Source organism: Acipenser ruthenus, chromosome 13 (assembly GCF_902713425.1).
Source record: "Acipenser ruthenus chromosome 13, fAciRut3.2 maternal haplotype, whole genome shotgun sequence".
NCBI classification, from domain to species: Eukaryota; Metazoa; Chordata; class Actinopteri; order Acipenseriformes; family Acipenseridae; genus Acipenser; species Acipenser ruthenus.
In genome coordinates this window covers 16,807,745-16,829,635 of record NC_081201.1, presented here as the reverse complement: position 1 = coordinate 16,829,635, position 21,891 = coordinate 16,807,745, and the positions used below count along the sequence as shown (strand labels likewise).

General features: G+C 43.8%; 1 protein-coding gene across 2 annotated transcripts in view; it reads right to left on the bottom strand.

Moving 5' to 3' along the window:
- Positions 1 to 1,389: 1,389 nt before the first annotated feature.
- Positions 1,390 to 21,891, bottom strand: part of LOC117418613 (ras-GEF domain-containing family member 1A-like) — a 78,378-nt gene continuing 57,876 nt past the window's right edge. For both annotated transcript variants that reach the window (XM_034031805.3, XM_034031803.3), the window contains exons 5-13: positions 20,390 to 20,611; positions 18,851 to 18,925; positions 17,324 to 17,416; positions 16,695 to 16,797; positions 10,283 to 10,362; positions 8,391 to 8,582; positions 7,926 to 8,049; positions 7,576 to 7,648; positions 1,390 to 3,750 (exon numbers count right to left, since the gene is read on the bottom strand). In XM_034031805.3, the coding sequence (XP_033887696.1) occupies positions 3,729 to 3,750; positions 7,576 to 7,648; positions 7,926 to 8,049; positions 8,391 to 8,582; positions 10,283 to 10,362; positions 16,695 to 16,797; positions 17,324 to 17,416; positions 18,851 to 18,925; positions 20,390 to 20,611 (984 nt within the window). In that variant the 3' untranslated portion in view covers positions 1,390 to 3,728. The remainder of the gene's footprint in view (positions 3,751 to 7,575; positions 7,649 to 7,925; positions 8,050 to 8,390; positions 8,583 to 10,282; positions 10,363 to 16,694; positions 16,798 to 17,323; positions 17,417 to 18,850; positions 18,926 to 20,389; positions 20,612 to 21,891) is intronic.

The following is a 21,891-nucleotide window of genomic DNA, read 5'->3' as shown; positions in this document are numbered from 1 at the left end:
CTATAAACTATATATATATATTTTTTTTTTCAACTGCAAGACAATGAAATAAAACCACACATACATGCACACAACAGCAAAGGGTGAGGGTAATACAACAGACACCACGGCAACATGTGTGAACTGAAATTTTTAAGCACACAGAGAGGGTGGGCCGAGACAATCCAACAGAGTCAACTCCATAGCGGGGCGTGGCAGAGCCAGGGTCCGGTGAAGGACAACGCGTCTCGTTTTCTTTTTTCTTTAACTGCAATAGCAGAGGAAAACACAAAACGGCGAACGCTGTAAGGTTAGAAAGCAGACTGCAAATCGTAAAGTGATGTAGGCTGTTGAAAAGAAAAAGAGTAAACACTCCGAAATTGCAGGGGAACTCCAGAAAACTCGAGAGAGAGAGAGCTATTTCACACAATCACAGCAACTGGACAGGGATGTCTAGCCTGGACTACGTGCAACGAGGTACTAGACACCTGCCTACCGAGCACCGTACGCACTGTGTACCGTGCAGCACTGTGCGTTTGTGCTCTAGCGCTGTAGCAGTAGGCCAAGCACCGCACGCACCGAGTGGCGCTGTGTCTGTGTACTGACGCTGTAGTGCTGGGCACCTTGCGCACCAAGATACCGAAGTGCCAAGGGCTATGCGTGCACCATGGTACAGAAGCACCGGGGGGCAGCTATGCAATTGTGCCTACCCTAACTGTGCGGTCACACACCTGGTCAGTGCGTAGCATGCACCAGGGGGACACAAGGGCCGAAGCCACGGTGGGCGAGTCGGAAGCAGACATAAAAAAAACGTAGGATAGGGGAAAGCACACTGCTTGTTTACAAGGCCCAACTCGCCGAGTTGGGCGGGCCTACGCAGCCGGCGAGGTCTACGTGACAGTGGGGATGTGGCAAGGCCTAGCCCCGTGGAGGAGAGCACAGCTGGAAGAGTCACTCAATAAAGCCTAGCTCCATGGAGGAACTGTGTACTCTCAAGAAAGAAACAGACAACCACTTGCAGGTGACTGCACAGGCAGTCACTCACACACGACAGACAGATAACAAAGAGCGGCCAACCATGCAAGCGAGGAGGCCGCTGAAAGACAGAAAGGCGAAAGGCTTGGTCTTTTCAGAGTCGTTGATTCCAGGGAAGTGTCGAGCCAGCTTTCAGCACGAATGCAAGGGAAATACAATCAACTTGATTCGACTCAAGAAGCTATTTTCTATCAACACACTCAGCTAGACATAGAGGTCTTACTTTACCATCTTGAGAAGGAAAAAGAGAAATGCCTTCCTCAGGATGATGGTTTTAATCCCTCGGTGGGCGAGACCAAGTGCAGCTTCTATATGTGTCACTTTTTCAGCCTAGAAAAGCACAATTGGGTGAAAATAACACACAGAAACAAAGTCTCAATTTGGTGGATGCAATTGTTTATTGTCGCAAGTACATTTAGTCAGAAGAATAGAGCAACCTGTTTTATGGTTTACATGCAGATTCTATAAGCAATATTCTGTGCTCAACAGGAAAACAAGGAAATGTAACCGTTCAGCTCCATGAACACCAGCATAGTCTAGCATAGGAAAAATAGAAACAGTAAAGTGAATTGCAGCTTTGTTGCAGTTAGTCCCTTTATTAGAGAAGAATATGTTAAATCAGGTACATTTAAACGTACAGGTTTCAATAAATCTGTAAAACTGACTGACCTGGAGTTGTAGTCTGACCTATTTGAAACACAGTTAGAACCGGACAGTTTGAGGGTTCAGAATATCTATACTCTGAGATGTTTGAGGGTTCAGAATATCTATACTCTGAGATGTTTGAGGGTTCAGAATATCTATACTCTGAGAGATGTTTCCATGCATGTGGTCACAGGAGGCAAGGTCAGGCCTATGGAAGCATGCAGTCTGTAGTGTAGGTGGTTCAGATTTAAATGCACACAAACCAATGGCAAGAATACATATACAGTATAAAAACAAAGCTGTTCCTGAGTACCAAGAATCAATGGAAAGCTGCTAAAAAAAAAGTCTATTTGAGATGACAAAGAAGGGTCTGGTAAGGCTTCAGTAGACTGACACTGCCTGGGGGCAGCAGTCACTCTCACATAAGATTGAATCTGAGTCATTTAAAAATATTCTATTAGGAGTTTGTTTTGTAAACAAACATACCCTTAAAAATGACAGCCGTTTACTTAACTTGAGAAAACCAAAGAAAATGCAATTGGAATGTTTAACAAAACAGGTTACCCGTTTCCGTTAAGTATGGAATGATAGCGATAGCTTTACACACACATATATTTTAATATATATAAATATACACACACATTATATATATATATATTATATACACACACACACACACACACACACATACATACATACATACATACATACAGTTGTAGTACAGTAGTCAAAAGTTTCAAAGTATTCAAAAGCAAAACTCAAAATGCTAATTCAAAAGTATTCATACCCTTTGATGCTATGATAGTATTGTCTACAAAGTGCTAGAAATTTCAATATGATAATGCAGAACCTAATTCTAGAAAAGTCTAGAAAATGCTGGATTGTAGGTGAACATTCTTAGAGAGTATAAAAGGGTTAGGCATAGGATGATTGCTGTCATTACCAATAAGTCAATATGGGGAAAAAGTAAAGAGCTATCTGAAGACCTTAGGCAGAAAATTAATTATTGTCATAAAGCTGGAGAAGGATACAAGAAGATTTCCAAGTATTTGAGTATCTCAATTTCAACTATTGTTCCTATTGGAAGAAAGAAGGTTCTTTCACCAAGAACAAGTACAATAATTGTGAGGAAGGTTAATAACAATCCGAGAATGACTGCTAGTATATTCAAAGTGAACCGGCTGCAAGTGGGACGGGAGTTTCCATTTCATCCAAAGGTCTCAATGGTTGGTCACAGGCCAAAGAAAAAGACACTCTTAGGAAAATGTCACAAGGACAATCACTTAAAGTTTGCAAAACTGCATTTGAATGATGAATATGAGTTCTGGTCAAAGGTTTGTGGAGTGATGAAACAAAAAACGAGCTATATGGTCATGCTGATAGTCGTTATGTTTGTAGAAAGTCTGGTGAGGCGTACGAAGAAAAGAACACCATACCTACTGTCAAGCACGGAGGTGGTAATATCCTTCTATGAGGTTGTTTTTCCTCTAATGGCACAGGAAATTTAGTTTCAATACATGGTAAAATGGATACCTATTAATTTCATTTTCCTTGTCAGGGTATGAATACTTTTGAATTAGCATTTTTGGAGTTTTTCCAAAAAATTGCTTACAAAAGATTTTTCCTATAATTATTTGTTTGAGAAATTTCTATAAATTATAAATTTCCATTGGGTTATGTAAACGTTTGATTACAACTGCATATTATATATCACAACAAAAATATTTAAATGTCCGCTCTCTCCTTCCAAGACAGGTTAGCTGGATTCCGTGTGGGCAGTCGTTCTCGTTTCCATGACAACCGCCACCCTGTCAAATTCAAGTGCAACGTCCCCTCAGATACAAAACTCCTGGATGCTTCGCTTCATAAAAGGGCCCTGCCCCTTATATTTATCCCTTAAAAAAGTAATCCTTAATTTTCTAGTGAGTGCAATCTCCAGTCCAAGCACCAGTATATACAGATTTCAAAAGAAATATACAAAGAGATCCCAACCAGTGAGATTTAAGGTCTTTTCCCTTTTTAAAAAACAGTTCCATGAAAACCTGTCCACTGAGTTCCTCTCCCCAGATTCACGCCCTGTTTAACGTTGCTCTGCAAAACAAAAACAGAAACAAATGTAGTCTTATTGTAATCAAATATCCATCATAGGCTTGGAACAATAATCAGTTCATCACACTATTATCTAGACTGTATTGCCACTTGCTTAGTAGTGAAAAGTAAGCCTGACGATAATGTTGTTTCTGACAGTACCACTGCTACCGAGGATGTGGTGCTCCCTTATAAAACTTAACGTGTTCCACAGATCAGCAGAGAGGCCATGATGTCACAGATCAGCAGAGAGGCCATGATGTCACAGATTAGCAGAGAGGCCATGATGTCACAGATTAGCAGAGAGGTCATGATATCACAGATTAGCAGACAGTGGATCTTTGTTCTAATTAGATATCGATATGGATTAAGAAAAATGAAGAAAGCATTTTTTTGCTATTTGTAGACTGGATTGTGGCTTTGCTGTTTGTAATATTGTATGTGGATTGTGGCTTTGCTATTTGTAATATTGTATGTGGATTGTATGTGGATTGTGGCTTTGCTATTTGTAAGATTGTATGTGGATTGTGGCTTTGCTATTTGTAATATTGTATGTGGATTGTATGTGGATTGTGGCTTTGCTATTTGTAATATTGTATGTGGATTGTATGTGGATTGTGGCTTTGCTATTTGTAATATTGTATGTGGATTGTATGTGGATTGTGGCTTTGCTATTTGTAATATTGTATGTGGATTGTATGTGGATTGTGGCTTTGCTATTTGTAATATTGTATGTGGATTGTGGCTTTGATATTTGTAATATTGTATGTGGATTGTATGTGGATTGTGGCTTTGCTATTTGTAATATTGTATGTGGATTGTGACTTTGCTATTTGTAATATTGTATGTGGATTGTGGCTTTGATATTTGTGGATTGTATGTGGATTGTGGATTTGCTATTTGTAAGATTGTATGTGGATTGTGACTTTGATATTTGTGGATTGTATGTGGATTGTGGCTTTGCTATTTGTAAGATTGTATGTGGATTGTGGCTTTGATATTTGTGGATTGTATGTGGATTGTGGCTTTGATATTTGTGGATTGTATGTGGATTGTGGCTTTGCTATTTGTAAGATTGTATGTGGATTGTGGCTTTGATATTTGTGGATTGTATGTGGATTGTGGCTTTGATATTTGTAAGATTGTATGTGGATTGTGGCTTTGATATTTGTGGATTGTATGTGGATTGTGGCTTTGATATTTGTGGATTGTATGTGGATTGTGGCTTTGCTATTTGTAAGATTGTATGTGGATTGTGGCTTTGCTATTTGTGGATTGTATGTGGATTGTGGATTTGCTATTTGTAAGATTGTATGTGGATTGTGGCTTTGATATTTGTGGATTGTATGTGGATTGTGGATTTGCTATTTGTAAGATTGTATGTGGATTGTGGCTTTGATATTTGTGGATTGTATGTGGATTGTGGATTTGCTATTTGTAAGATTGTATGTGGATTGTATGTGGATTGTGGCTTTGCTATTTGTGGATTGTATGTGGATTGTATGTGGATTGTGGCTTTGCTATTTGCTGCATCTTTCTATTATTAACTACTTTGATACCATAATTGTGCTTACATGTATGGAAGCCCATTTCTGCCAGTATATTAATTCCAATGCATTTGTGTGTTCAGTTTATGGTACTTTGTTTATGGTTTTATGTGGTTCATGTGACTTATGGTCCCCCCCCCACACACACTCATAAAAACCCAGTTCCCTTACAATGTGCCTCCTCTGTGTGTCACTGGTTGCCATGCTTGAGGGCTGTGGGCACTGCTACTATTCAGCTAAGGGTCATCTTTATTCTGTGTTGAAAATCTTTTTTTTTCTTCTACTTATGAATTCCAAGGCGACAGAACAATCACTATATGGTAATAGTGACATGGAAATGTTGGCTGTGGCAACACACTCCCACAACTAATTATAATTTTCTAAAGCTGGTCGCTCTGCAGTCCTCCCCCCAAACACAGCACCCAGTAATGTAACCCCCCCCCCATGCAGTGTGAAAGCAGGTTCAGTATCTTCCAAAGTGTGATGTGCAAACTCTGTAGGGGATGTGGTGCGAGGTTTTAAAATCTATAATGAATACTTATTAACCTGTTGCCTAGCAACTTTGTACATTTCCTTTCAGTTCTCCTGTGCATTCTTATCATGCAGACCTCTTACTTTCTGTTTATGTGCTCTACAAAAGCCCACAGAGCTGTGACAAGTAATTCCTTCATCTGCGGGTATGCATTAGTGTCTGTTTGCCTAATTTTCTTAATACCAAAAATGTACCTCCAATGTTGAAATGAATGGTCAAAATGAATGAAGATCAGTTGTGTATAGAAAACAGTTATAACCTTCAGATTGAAGAGTGATCACAATTTATCTTCAAACCTGTTGCTAGGTCCCCTTAACTGCGGTTTGGAAAGAGTTTTATACTACACTCAAATCTCAGTACAGCTATTCACACTGCCAATACAGTCCACACTGGCATCTCTGCAAACTGTTTGTTTTGCACTACCTACATATCGCCCTAAAGGGCCATGTCAAAGCCCCATGCTACTGATTGGGAGTGGAATAGGACTGGAATGGGGCAGTGAGTGGGAGTGGAATAGGACTGGAATGGGGCAGTGAGTGGGAGTGGAATAGGACTGGAATGGGTCAATGAGTGGGAGTGGAATAGGACTGGAATGGGGCAGTGAGTGGGAGTGGAATAGGACTGGAATGGGGCAGTGAGTGGGATAGGACTGGAATGGGGCAGTGAGTGGGATAGGACTGGAATGGGTCAGTGAGTGGGAGTGGAATAGGACTGGAATGGGGCAGTGAGTGGAATAGGACTGGAATGGGGCAGTGAGTGGGATAGGACTGGAATGGGGCAGTGAGTGGGAGTGGAATAGGACTGGAATGGGGCAGTGAGTGGGATAGGACTGGAATGGGGCAGTGAGTGGGATAGGACTGGAATGGGGCAGTGAGTGGGAGTGGAATAGGACTGGAATGGGGCAGTGAGTGGGAGTGGAATAGGACTGGAATGGGGCAGTGATTGGGAGTGGGATAGGACTGGAATGGGGCAGTGATTGGGAGTGGGATAGGACTGGAATGGGGCAGTGGATGGTCGGACTGGATGGTCTGACAATTAATTCCAGGGAAAGGTGGAAGGTCGGCCATCTAGAAAGGGGGCGGAGCTACGGTACACCAAGTCATCGCCCCAGAAGGGAAGTGATGTGGCAACCACAGATTGAAGGAGAAACGGTTGTACTTGCTAACCAAGGGCGGTACAAAAGGGGACGTGGCTAAGCGATCTGTTCCTTTGTAATGGTTGCGAGAGAACCCATGAAGGAAAATAATAACATAACCGTGAGTGTTTAGTGTTTGTTTGTTTTGTCAGTCTAATTGTACTCGTTTGTTCTTATTAGACGGCTAACACGTACTGGGAGCTGTCGCTTAAGGCCAGCACCAACCCAGACAACACTTCACCACTGTGCACTAAAATTATATTTCACCACTTGCACGTTAGCACTCACTCTGAGCTTGTGATCATGTGTGTGTGTCTTTGTGTGTGTTATACTGTGCTTATTATTTCAGACTGTAACCCATTGTTTGCTGTGTATTGCCTGAGATTATTCTTTGCGGTCGTCAGACCAGGATTACAAAAATAAACATCTGTTTGTTGTCTGTCTTCTGTTCGTTATCACATCACCTCTACACCTGCGCACTGCAAAACACTCTTTGCCACAGGCAGCGATTGGGAGTGGAATAGGACTGGAATGGGGCAGGGTTATAAACACACAGTGACCCAGGAATACTACAAGCTGATATATAAAAATGATCAGAAAGCATGGTCTCATACCTGAGTGTTTTCCAGCTATCCTTCTCCATGTGATTGTCTGGTCCCTCACTTTCAAAAGAGGCCACGTAGAGAGCTGGAATCAGATATTTTAGACAAGCAAAATAATTAGCCACAGAAGTCTTGGGCCATATCTGTATGTGTATGACAGTATTGTGAAGCTACATGTATGAATGTGCATTTTGTGCATGCCATTAATATAGTATGAATAAGAGGCACAGACCAGGAAGCTGTGTGGGCTCCTGCAATCTCTCCTACACACTGTAGTGAAAGCATGGCTCAGCCGGTTCCCATGGCAATCTGGCTGCGAGGGTTGAAGGATCACAGGCTGAGAGAGGGATCAGGGTTCTCACCTTCTTCTGTGTAGACTGGTGCGGTGAGGAGGTAATTCTGGACTCGCTTCTCTTTCTCAAATGGGCACTCCACAGCTTTCCACGTCATGAAGTCATTGATTTGCCGAGAGATATCCAGAAATTTCTGCGCCAGGATTAAAAAAAAACAAAACACACACTTAATGCAGGACCAATGTCTTCATAATGAGATAGCTGTAGAGGCAATACAATGAAATATTATATACTGCAGTAATACATTCAATGCCTTCAGTCCGACCATCCAATACTGGACATCGCTAAACACTGCCTGATTTCTTCTTCCTATATTTTATTTCTTACTATTCTTTGAAAATGAAAAAAGCTTCTGAATATTGGTCTGCATTTAGATTAGGCTGTGTGAAGTACAGTGCTGGACTAGTTGGAACAAACAGAGCCTCATAAGGGTCCAACAGCACCATGCCAAGAGCTGCTGCTGTTTAAACTCACCTTGAAGTTAATCTGCCCGTTGGGAAGCCTGTCAGAATGAATCTTGTTCAGGAAGTAGATGTCTTTGATGAACAGGTTGAAGACCGGAATGACAATCTTTTCCCTGCTGCTCCGTGCTGTCTGTGCACGCTGTGCTGCCCCCTGCAGGGCTGTGCGGTAATTGCAGAAATTGCTTGAAGGGTCCATGTGGTGCTGGAAGGAAGAACAGTGCAAAGGCATTGAGCAGGAGAAGCCAGAGCAGTGCAAAGGCATTGAGCAGGGGAAGCCAGAGCAGGGGGAGCCAGAGCAGTGCAAAGGCATTGAGCAGGGGAATCCAGAGCAGAGGAAGCCAGAGAAGGGGGAGCCAGAGCAGTGCAAAGGCATTGAGCAGGGGAATCCAGAGCAGAGGAAGCCAGAGAAGGGGGAGCCAGAGCAGTGCAAAGGCATTGAGCAGGGGAACCCAGAGCAGTGCAAAGGCATTGAGCAGGGGAAGCCAGAGCAGGGGAAGCCAGAGAAGGGGGAGCCAGAGCAGTGCAAAGGCATTGAGCAGGGGAAGCCAGAGCAGTGCAAAGGCACTGAGCAGAGGAAGCCAGAGCAGGGGGAGCCAGAGCAGTGCAAAGGCATTGAGCAGGGGAAGCCAGAGCAGTGCAAAGGCATTGAGCAGGGGAAGCCAGAGAAGGGGGAGCCAGAGCAGTGCAAAGGCATTGAGCAGGGGGAGCCAGAGCAGTGCAAAGGCATTGAGCAGGGGAAGCCAGAGCAGTGCAAAGGCATTGAGCAGGGGAAGCCAGAGAAGGGGGAGCCAGAGCAGTGCAAAGGCATTGAGCAGGGGAAGCCAGAGCAGTGCAAAGGCACTGAGCAGAGGAAGCCAGAGCAGTGCAAAGGCATTGAGCAGGGGGAGCCAGAGCAGTGCAAAGGCATTGAGCAGGGGAACCCAGAGCAGTGCAAAGGCATTGAGCAGGGGAAGCCAGAGCAGGGGAAGCCAGAGAAGGGGGAGCCAGAGCAGTGCAAAGGCATTGAGCAGGGGAAGCCAGAGCAGTGCAAAGGCACTGAGCAGAGGAAGCCAGAGCAGTGCAAAGGCATTGAGCAGGGGAACCCAGAGCAGTGCAAAGGCATTGAGCAGGGGAAGCCAGAGCAGGGGAAGCCAGAGAAGGGGGAGCCAGAGCAGTGCAAAGGCATTGAGCAGAGGAAGCCAGAGCAGTGCAAAGGCATTGAGCAGGGGGAGCCAGAGCAGTGCAAAGGCATTGAGCAGGGGAACCCAGAGCAGTGCAAAGGCATTGAGCAGGGGAAGCCAGAGCAGTGCAAAGGCATTGAGCAGGGGAAGCCAGAGCAGTGCAAAGGCATTGAGCAGAGGAAGCCAGAGCAGTGCAAAGGCATTGAGCAGGGGAAGCCAGAGCAGTGCAAAGGCATTGAGCAGGGGAAGCCAGAGCAGTGCAAAGGCATTGAGCAGAGGAAGCCAGAGCAGTGCAAAGGCATTGAGCAGGGGAAGCCAGAGCAGTGCAAAGGCATTGAGCAGGGGAAGCCAGAGCAGTGCAAAGGCATTGAGCAGGGGGAGCCAGAGCAGTGCAAAGGCACTGAGCAGAGGAAGCCAGAGCAGTGCAAAGGCATTGAGCAGAGGAAGCCAGAGCAGTGCAAAGGCATTGAGCAGGGGAAGCCAGAGCAGGGGAAGCCAGAGAAGGGGGAGCCAGAGCAGTGCAAAGGCATTGAGCAGGGGAAGCCAGAGCAGTGCAAAGGCACTGAGCAGGGGAAGCCAGAGCAGTGCAAAGGCATTGAGCAGGGGAAGCCAGCCAGTCGCTAGGGCCAGCAATGCTACGCAGCATCTTTAACGACAATGTTCTTCATGTCTAGTCCACAATTTCATCTCAGTTCATTCTGCGCCGAGTGAGAAATACACATCTTGAAATGAAAGCACATACCTCTAAAACATCAAACTTTGCAGTTTTAACTTTGGACCAAGTTTTCTTTAACCGGGCAACTGGACTCAGATTCATCCCAGCTGGAAAGAAGTGGTTTAAAAAAAAAGAAGAAATATTAGATCATTATCATAACCCTAGTTCCCTGAAATACAAATGTAACCTTTACTGAATGGGATATATCTGTAATAGCCCAAATTACCTGAGCACTTATAGCAATGCTGCTCCTTTAAGAGCCCTGCTTGCATCAGGCACTGTCTCCGCCCCCAGGAGATATCGATGACCGTCGCAAGGGAAGATAAAACTGCAGAAGACCGATTGAGGGTCCATGACTTTTGGTCCACAGTACAGTGAGGGAGGGCCCTCATGCAATGTATATGCTACAAGGTTACACTGGGTAACCTTAGCATTTAAAACACCAGAAGTCCAATTAAGGTGTGTGGCTAACTACCTCAGGACTTAAAGTGGAACGCTATAAAAATATGTTAAATGAGTGGTTGCCCTTAACACTGGTCCCAAAACCAGGGACATTCAGTCGCTAGAATCTGGCAAAATTATGAGGAGTGGCCCATACTGCAGCGTTGCAAATGACTGTGACAGATGGGCCCTGGAATAACGCCCCGGAGGTTGCAAGTCCTTTTGTGGTCACCAGTGACCTTCTCTGGTGGGGGCAGGTTGGCAGATCGTATGCAATCCTGACCATGTCTACAATCCACCTCGATAGCCATTGTTTAGATAGGGCTTGTCCGTGGAACTTAGACCCAAAGCAAACAAACTATTGCTCTGATTGCCGCCAACTCTAGGTGTGGTCAACATAATACGCCAGTGCCTTAACTGGACAGAGCATAGGGAGCTTTCTCTCCCTGTCAGACTAGAAAGGAGGTGGATGGAAGGCCTCCAATTCCACTGATTGGTTGATATGGAAAGTAGAAATGCTTTTAGGGAGAAAGCAGGATTAGTAACTTTGAGTAACCTTTGTTCTGGCCTCCGCAAAAAACAAACAGCCTTTCACCGTTGAGAGCTTGCATTTCACCTTGCATTTCACCTTCACAGAGGTAATAGCAAGCAGGAAAGCTGTCTTTAAGGACAGGAATGTAGGGGCTCAAATGGCATTCTTGTAAGTGTGTCCAGCAATACACTGAGCCACCAGTGAGGGACAAAGTGCTCTCAGGGGGTCTTAACCTCCGAGCACCCTTCAAAAAACGGTGCTCTTGGGGAGACCGAGCCATTTTAATATGGCAAGCCGATATAGTTGCCAGGTAGACAATATTGTGGAGGGAGATTTCCCTTCATCAAAAAGGTCCTGCAAAAATCGCAGTATATCTGCCATGGGGCAAGTCATGGGGTCCAGTGCATGCGACTGATACCACGTCGCGAAGGGATCTATCTCCACGCACCCGAACATCCTCCTGATGACACAGCCCAGAACTGTGCCCAAGAGAGTCTCCAAACAGTGATGAGACACTGTGAGCAGGCGGTGCCGGTCCAAGACAGGGTGAAGGACCCTGTGGTAACCAGGCATGGAGAGGGCACATGTGTAGGAGCCCTAAAGGGAAACTTAATATGCTAATGCCATTAGGCCCGGAAGTCTCTGGAAGGTCAGTACCCTCAACGCTGCATTGGGCTGAAAAAGTTCCAAGCAGAGAGTTAGTCTTTGGATGCGATCATGTTTACTGAATCGAAGCTTACACAGAGATAGACAACCCTTTGAGAGGGTGTCAGCCGGCTTTTTGAATGGTTCATTGTGACGCCTAGCCGTTGGGGGTGGCTGGTGACTCAGCACATATCAGCCAGTGATCCGGGTAATTGAGCACCCTAATGCAGTATAGCGTCCATGAACTTTGAGAAAGTACAAGGAGCTAGAGAGAGGCTGAACGGCAACAGGTGAACTGCAAGCATTTCCTGTGGCCCAGTTTTACAGGGATGTGAAAGTATACGTCCTTGAGGTCCACCGTAGTGAACCAGTCGCCTGACCTGACTGACTGCAACAGCTGTTGCATTGTCAGCATCTTGAACCTTCATTCTCTCAAGTACAGGTTGAGATGTCTGTGGTCGAGGATTGGTCAGAGACTGCCATCCCGTTTCGGCACCAGGAAATACCTGGAGTAAAACCCTTCTCTTTCGTTGAGAGGGTGAACAACTGCAATGGCCACCTCCTGAGACACTAATACAGTGTCTTGAAGGTTCATGACTGTTACGATCATGCCCTGAAAGGGAGGTGGGCTGGAACAAAACTGCAGAGTAGCCGACCTTGATGGTGGTAAGCACCAAGGTGTCTGTGGTGCATGATCGCCAACAACTAGGGATGCACAGAATCCAGGATTCGGCCCGAATACCTACTTTTTGAGCAGGGTTCGGATTCAGCCGAATATTTAGGATTCGGTGAACCAAATCCGAATCCTACATCCGCCCAGATGCACATCCATTTGAATACATCCCTCCAATGTGTGCAATTATTCTTCAAATAATACACAAATCCCGTATTGAACATAATTGTTGTACTTATAACAAGAACACGTTTGATGAACTCTGTTGCAGCTCTCAACTCTCTAAATTACTGGCGGCACATGCACTAAACACGTCAAGCAGCTGCTGAATGCAAACATACCCCCCGTATGCAACAGCACAGTCACATCACACTTCTCATGGAGTAAAGTTATGCAGTAAACCTGTAATATATAGTAACGGCAAACTGTTATAGACTTCTGTGCTTTGTTGCTTTGTCTGAGACGTGTTCTAGAGATCATACTGAGATATGTCAAATATGCAAGACGTTGATCAATATGCTTCAGTAAATTACATTACGTTATTGTAAAGTGCCAATACAAGTTGAACCACTTGGGAACTGCTGTGTTTTATTAAAATATTTTTTAAACTATTTCGTAGCCTATTTGATATGTGTTACACACGCAGTGCATTTAAGTCAACGTGGGTTTTATTTCGCAGGGAGATTCAGGTCACTCATCACAGCAATTTTTTCCTCATAACTCTCAGATAGGGTTATCAACAGGCTCCAAAACCTCGGGACACTAAGGCAGGTCAGGTTTTTTAACTCGCCTCTCTAAACTGCAATGTTTGACATGTAACGTGAGTGTGAATTGTGTGAGCAGTTTAGTAAATGTATTTAATTGTTTAATTGTGGTGGCAAGTCTATCAGGAGAGCCTCGTAACACCGATTAATCGTATAGCTTGGATTTTTTTATACAGTAAACAATCTCTCTCAAAATAGCGCAACACCATTACTATAGATAACTGTGCACTCACCTGCACTCTTTCATTTAATCTTGTGGCAGCAGGTAAAGTTTACATTTGTTTAATATTTCTTACTTCTACAGTCCCGCCCAGTCAGAGACTCAGAAAGCCAATCAGCTGCTCTATAGGTCTGATTGATAGAAACGATCCTCGCAGGCAGGTGTCTGCTTTTGGTAACAATTAAGTTAACAATTCAATTAATTTAGCGACAGTTTGCACAATTCACACTCACTTTACTGAATCCATTGCAGTTTAGAGAGGCGAGTTACAAAACCTGACCTACCTAAAGTGTCCTGAGATTCTGGAACCTGTTGGCAACCCTACTCTCACATCAGGTGACACAGATTGCAACGCCATTAAAGAAAATAGAGGGTTATGGCAAAGATGCAGATCTCCTTTCTTATAAAGGTAAATTAAACGGTTCTGTATTTTGAGACGTCCCTTTGCAGCACAGCAAGATTGGACATCTGCACCAGAGAGGCGATGGGGCCTCAACAGATGGAAACTGGCCAAGGCCCAGTTTATCTGCATTGTGTACCCTATATAGGCTGTCCAAAGATCTGGAGACAGCAGGGGCAGTCACCGGACATGCCCAGGATAACTGTACCTCATGCAATTATCAGGAGAACCTGGGGGGCCAAATGGTGGCGTATAGCAGCAAGAACCCGACCAAAGATGAAGCGTTTGGGCTCATCTTCCGTCGGCCAAGGCACGCGCAGGTCGGGGTAGCACGTCTGATCAGAGCAGTGAGCTACTCTGACGGAGGGGCTTACTGTGGGAGCCAAGACTCTGCATCCTCAGACAGGAAGATTAATTCTTGGGCATCCATGTCCTCAGATTATATATATGAAAAGGTATTAGCAAGAAATGATATGAAGAGCTGAGCAGCAAGGAAGAGAGCGTGAAAACTTTGCAGCAGAAGGGACTTAATCCCAGGGAAGGGACAAGCAGCACCGCCAGCTTCACGCAGCACACAAGGCTGCGGAGGGAACTTAATCAGAACCTAGGCTAAGAAAGAATTACACGCTTAAAATGAATGCGAAATTATTTCAAATGAGAGAAAAAGTGAATATATATAAAGTCCTGCATAAAAGATTAATTCTCAAACTGAACGCAGTAGGGATTCAAGGAAATGCATGCACATGGATTAGGGAGTGGTTAACATGTAGAAAACAGAAAGTACTGATTAGAGGAGAAACCTCAAAATGGAGCGATGTAACCAGTGGTGTACCACAGGGATCAGTATTAGGCACTCTGCTATTCCTAATCTACATTAATGATTTAAATTCTGGTATAGTAAGCAAACTCGTTAAATTTGTAGACAACACAAAAAAAGGAGGAGTGGCAAACACTGTTGCAACTGGGCAGACACATGGCAAATGACATTTAATAGAGAAAAGTGTAAAGTATTGCACGCAGGCAAAAAAAATGTGCATTATAAATATCATATGGAAGATACTGAAATTGAAGAAGGGATCTATGAAAAAGACCTAGGAGTTTATGTTGACTCAGAAATGTCTTCATCTAACAATGTGGGGAAGCTATAAAAAAGGCCAACAAGATGCGCGGAAATATTGTGAGAAGTGTTGAATTTAAATCAAGGGAAGTAATGTTAAAACTTTACAATGCATTAGTAAGACCTCACCTAGAATATTGTGTTCAGTTCTGGTCACCTCGTTACAAAAAGGATATTGCTGCTCTAGAAAGAGTGCAAAGAAAAGCAACCAGAATTATCCCGGGTTTAAAAGGCATGTCGTATGCAAACAGGCTAAAAGAATTTAATCTATTCAGTCTTGAACAAAGACGACTACGCAGTGATCTGATTCAAACATTCAAAATCCGAAAAGGTATAGACAATGTCGACCCAGGGGACTTTTTTGACCTGAAAAAAGAAACAAGGACCAGGGGTCACAAATGGATATTAGATAAAGGGGCATTCAGAACAGAAAATAGGAGGCACTTTTTTACACACAGAATTGTGAGGGTCTGGAACCAACTCCCCAGTAATGAAGCTGACACCCTGGTATCCTTCAAGAAGCTGCTTGATGAGATTCTGGGATCAATAAGCTACAACAACCACACGAGCAAGATGGGCTGAATGGCATCCTCTCGTTTGTAAACTTTCTTATGTTCTTATATCAACGTATCTCCTTAGTTTTGACTAAAAGTAATTGCTCACTCCTTCCTCAGGCAGGCTGGAAAAAGAAATGCTGCTGATCCCCTTGCGATGGTCGCAGCCATCTCCTGGGGGTGAAGACAGCGCCTGACGAGAGCTCTTAAAGGAGCAGCTTTGATACAAGTGCTCAGGTAAATCAGGCTACAAGAGATATATCCCATTCAGTAATGGTTACATTTCATACTTGAAAGGGAACTACAGTACTAATAATCACATTTCTATAATGTCAGGTCAGAATATAGTAGTACAAAATAGTCAAATAAAGTTGGCATTGGGCAGCAGTGCAGCAGTGGTAGCTGACCAACATGCAAGTTCGCAAACTCTGCTCTGGTAATAGTACCCCCGCCCCGCCTCCAAATGACTCAGCTCTGTACACGGTGTTGTCCCAGTTAAACAAGCTCTTATTTGTGACATAATGGGCTGCAGCCTGTGCCATGCAGTCAGAACCAAGTGGCTTTTGTAAAGATCTTTGCTGGTTGTTCATTTTGTTGGATGCTTCCCAGAAAAAAAGCCATGGCTGTATGATTCTTGATCCAGAATACAATGATGTTTTACAGGGGGAATTAGAAGAATATGAATCAATACTAGCTGGTAAAATACACACATGCAGTAGCTTCTGGGTCAACAGCTGAAGGTAAAACCCAAATACAGCACCCAGGGGCAATTGCTCTGGAAACAGGGCCAATGGAAAGCAACATTAATGGCATTAGCCTAGATGCTAGTCCCAAAAAAGAGCAATATCTGTTCAAAGAAAGGGAAATTCTATTTGCTAGAAAGGGATTACTATGGACTATTGGACAACAGTTTAGAGTCCACCAAATTCAGCAAGAGAAACGTGCTGCACGGCTGTGTGTCCTAGAGATGATAGACTTGATATTTAAATGCAAATGCCCACTGGAACAAAAGTTCTCAACGTACTAAACACCTGAACATTGAAAACACCCAGCACAGTGCAGGGATGGGAATGAAGAAATAGACAATCCTTACAGATGATGGCCATCATGCAGTTGAAGTTGCCGATGTTGAAGCATTCTCTGGCCACGTCGATGAAAAACTCCACCAACCGAGTGCGCTGCTTCTTCCTGCCAACCTGAAAGAGAAGACAGCGTGATGTGAGAACTCATAATGAACAAGCACTGCACCGCAACAGCGCGCTCCTCCACCCTCACCTGAACCCCCACTGCCTACCTGGACTAAAGAGACGGCTAACCCGAGCAGCTGGATTCAAACCCAGGTCTCTACAGGTGAAATGCATGAAAGTCTGCTGAGTTATCCCGCTACCCCTTGCATAAATAACTTCTGACCAACATATGGATATCTTTTATGTACCGATAATAATGATGCCTGTTTACAATATTGTGTAGACTTACTGGAATGTCTGATGTACAGTCACAGTGCATTCTGATCATTATATTTAGATTGTATTTTTAAATGTAATTGAAGTTGTTTTTGTACCTCCCTCATCCTTGTGGAGATCAAGCCTTCAAACAAAGAGAACCCAAACCCATGCTTGCCCTCCCTTGCCAGTTCTGTGCAGTAATTAAACTGCTTCAAAAGCACTTGCATTTACATTGAATTGGAGCCCGCTACCTACTGAAATATTATATTTCACTCACCCTGCATATTTCTGTAGCTACCAGAGTGCTCAGCCGGTTAAACCAGTTGTCATAGGCTTCCAGGTTTTGAGTCTTCTTGATATCACCACAACACTGAAAAAGACCATGCAAAACAAACATTAGTCACCCTCATCCAGCCCTGTCTCTTAGGTACAAAGTTAACAGGGCTATTTTTTAATGATCTAAACAGCTCCAAATAATGCCATTACAAAACTTTAACCTGCTTCAAGTGTGTCAGTACTCCTGACCAGAATTGGGGTAACTCACTACTTAAGTAATGCGTTGCTGTAATCTTACTTTTGTCACTACAAGGTCATGAAACGCGTTCGATTTTTAATCCGAGTAATAATATTAGTTACCTTCCGCAAATAAGAAAGAAGTTCGTCCCTTACCTTTTCCCTGTTGTACACTTACATAGTTTTTTTACCTCAGTTCCGGGATGTCTCACGGCAATAATAAGCCATAGGGCAATCAAATCAGTCTTTCTGAGACTTGTCTTCAAATAAGACTAGGCACTAGGCACCAATTTTGATAATACACTTCAAAAACACAGAAAACACGTCTACCACCGCATACACCGAGTTCAATAGGACAAGATCAAGAGGAGGCTTACCTGACTGTACGTACCACTTATTTATTTGTTTGCTTGTTTACACAGTTGTGGCCATATTTACTGCATCACTCCATCATTTCTACACTTACTGCTTTATCACCATATAGTTTGTTTTTCTACAGACTTTTTTGTTACTGTTGATTTGCTATTCGTGGTTTTATCATTGGTATGATTTTCTCTTCATAATGCAAAATTATTGAGTCAGGAAATATACAGTACATTGTTTATATGCCAAAAATGAAATATATTTATTACTACAAACATTGTAAAAACCTGTTTGACACATTTAATAAATGAATTACCAAACATATACAATTGTAGTCACAACAACTGTTTCGCAGGACAAGAAATATAACGAGTAATATAACACGCTCCTTTTTTTATTGAGTAATAAGTAAGGACATTCTATAATTTTTTTCTGAAGAAACGAGTAGCGAGTAATAAGTTACCTTTCAGTAACGTGCCCAACTCTGCTCATGACAAAGTACATTGCCATGATCTCCCGTCCACAACTGGGAAAGAGGTTTTCTAGATTCATTTAAAACGATGGCTTACCATGACCTGCATGCTGCATGTCTAACCCTAACAAATTAATTGTGTGACTTGTGAAAACCTAATCCCAGAACACACAGAACCAAATCATGCACACCAATGGCAGGTCTGAGGGAATCAGGCATCTAAGAATGCACCTAATGGACAGCAGCATTACCAAATAAGAAACCTAAGACTTGTCCACAGAGTAAGAGAATCCCATTGATGGTGTCTCTGTCAAACTGGTTGTGTTTGATCAATAGCGTCACTAAACAAGTGGGGCTGCATTCTGTCAATGCATCATGCATGAAACCTCTATAGCTGTCAGGAGTCAGTGGTACACAGGCATGTACTTTATGTGTGTATAGTACTGATTGTCTTACCTTATGATTGTCTAAACTCTCAGTGTGACTGACAAGCTGCATCAGATCCTCAGGGTAAATATTTTTTATCCTTTCCTAAAAAACAAAAAGGGATAGCCTGTGACTGGGGTGGGTAACAAACCATGACTGCAACATTCACAGGGAAGAAAGGGTTTCTATGCAACATTCAGGTGAATAGTTCTGGTATGAGATTTCCACACCCAATACAACTTCCCTAAAGAAATGTGGGGGTTAGAGAAAGGGGCTTGTTTGTTACCAGGAGGTTCCCAGTTCAATCCCAGCTCAGCCACTGACTCAGTGTGTGTGACCCTGAGCAAGTCACTTAACCTCCTTGCGTTCCATCCTTCGAATGATTTGTAAATCTGAGGTCCTATATTGCAAGTGACTCTGCAGCAGCAGCAGTTGTGATGTATAGTTCACCCTGTAGTCTCCAAGTCGCTTTGGGTAAAAGCGTCTGCTAAATGACTCGTTAATAATAATAAATCACGGAGGAAAGGTCATGTACCCTGCAGAACACCTTCCCCGCAGAACACCTTGCAAACTACAATGTGGAATCAGTGGTGTTCTGGCTGCCCAAGGTGACCCTGCACCTGTTTGACAGGGTCAGTGAGTGTCTCAGTATCTCACAGCACTGATTGACAGGGTCAGCGAGTGTCTCAGTATCTCACAGCACTGATTGACAGTGAGTTTCAGTATCTCACAGCACTGATTGACAGGGTCAGCGAGTGTCTCAGTATCTCACAGCACTGATTGACAGCGAGTTTCAGTATCTCACAGCACTGATTGACAGGGTCAGCGAGTGTCTCAGTATCTCACAGCACTGATTGACAGCGAGTTTCAGTATCTCACAGCACTGATTGACAGGGTCAGCGAGTGTCTCAGTATCTCACAGCACTGATTGACAGGGTCAGCGAGTGTCTCAGTATCTCAAAGCACTGATTGACAGTGAGTTTCAGTATCTCACAGCACTGATTGATAGGGTCAGCGAGTGTCTTAGTATCTCACAGCACTGATTGGCAGGGTCAGCGAGTGTCTCAGTATCTCACAGCACTTATTGACAGTGAGTTTCAGTATCTCACAGCACTGATTGACAGGGTCAGCGAGTGTCTCAGTATCTCACAGCACTGACTGACAGTGAGTTTCAGTATCTCACAGCACTGATTGATAGGGTCAGTGAGTGTCTTAGTATCTCACAGCACTGATTGACAGGGTCAGCGAGTGTCTCAGTATCTCACAGCACTGATTGACAGTGAGTTTCAGTATCTCACAGCACTGATTGATAGGGTCAGCGAGTGTCTCAGTATCTCACAGCACTGATTGGCAGGGTCAGCGAGTGTCTCAGTATCTCACAGCACTGATTGGCAGGGTCAGCGAGTGTCTCAGTATCTCACAGAACTGATCGACAGGGTCAGCGAGTGTCAGTATCTCACAGCACTGGAGGTGACAGAACAGCTGTTGCTTCTAAAGGTGAGGCCTCTCTTTTGCTGCAGTTGATATTTGTCAGGAAAGGGATAGGGTGTGTGCATTTCCCTCACTCACCAGCTCCACGTGAGTGAGCTGCTGCGCCAGCACTGAGGCGTCTCCACACACACTGAGGATATCTTTCTGGGAGGCCTGGGCCTTGCTCTTCAGCAGACTCCCTTTCTCCAGCAGGCAGGGCAGCACCTTCTCCTGGATCTCATTCTGCTGACCACGGCTGAGCAGGGCCTTGTCCAAGCTCTCTGTCACGTGACTGAGGGTCTTCTTAATGGTGGAGTTCTCCTAGAGGAACAGGGTGGATCAGTATAGAACAAGAGGTTCACTCAACAACAACACCACCAACAACAGCAACAGCAACAACACCAACAACAACAACAACACCAACAGCAACAACACCACCAACAGCAACACCAACACCAACAGCAACACCAACAACAACAACATGTAGTGCTGGGACATGTTTGAATACGCTTTCAAAATGTATTGTTCATTTCAGATGTTATTTATGTATTTGTTTCTTTTGCATAATATCTTTGATACATTCATTTTAAAATTTGATATGAATGAATATGGACATTTTTGCCACAGAATACATTTCAAGCTGCATATGTTTGAATATTTGCCCCAGCGTTACTTCTGTTATATATATTTTTAATGTCCTTAAAGCACCCTTATATTTTTATGGCTACAAATTGGGAGCACCCCAGTTGGTCCTGTTAAATACATTTTTAAAAAGCTATTATATTGAGATTCACCTTCTGACCCCAATCACGTCCGCCTTGACTGTCAGATCTAAATAGTACCCGACACACCCTCATTCTCAGAGCCCTGAAACAGCAGATGTGCCTTGGGATTGGAGCTGCAGCGTCGCTAAGATCGCTGACCCAGACACTGAGCTGTTCCTGCAGTCTCCCTCGTTAGAATAGCACAAAGAGGTGAATCTAGGAGTTATACATGTGCATGTTCCTACAGTCTCCCTTGTTAGTATAGCACAAATAGGTGAATCTAGGAGTTATACATGTGCATGTTCCTGCAGTCTCCCTCGTTAGTATAGCACAAAGAGGTGAATCTAGGAGTTATCAATACATGTACACGTTCCTGCAACCCTGTGGGATGCCACATGCAACTTCAGAAAGAAAGGAGTTATCTTCCCCAATTTTAACATATTGTTGCTGATTTAAACCAAGAGAATAAAGTGCCTGACAGTTCCACAAGATGCTCGAGACGTTCAATCAGGATAGGATGGTCAATATGCTGCACTTGGATCTGAGAGAACAAGGACCGAGGATGAGCCTGTATCTGTAGATAGAAGCACATAATTTACCACTCTTATGAGAGCAATTTCAGTACTATGTCCAGGGTGGAAACCAGACTGAAATTTCTCACATATGTCATGTGCTGCTAAGAAGGAATTTAGTTAGTTAGCTACCACTCTCTCTAAGGAGTTAGGCCTAACATTGTTCGGGTTTGGGATGAAGGGTAGATTTTGTATGGTCTGGTATAGACAAATCTCTGGTATAGCAGAACCCAGACACATCACTGGTATAGCAGATCCCAGACAA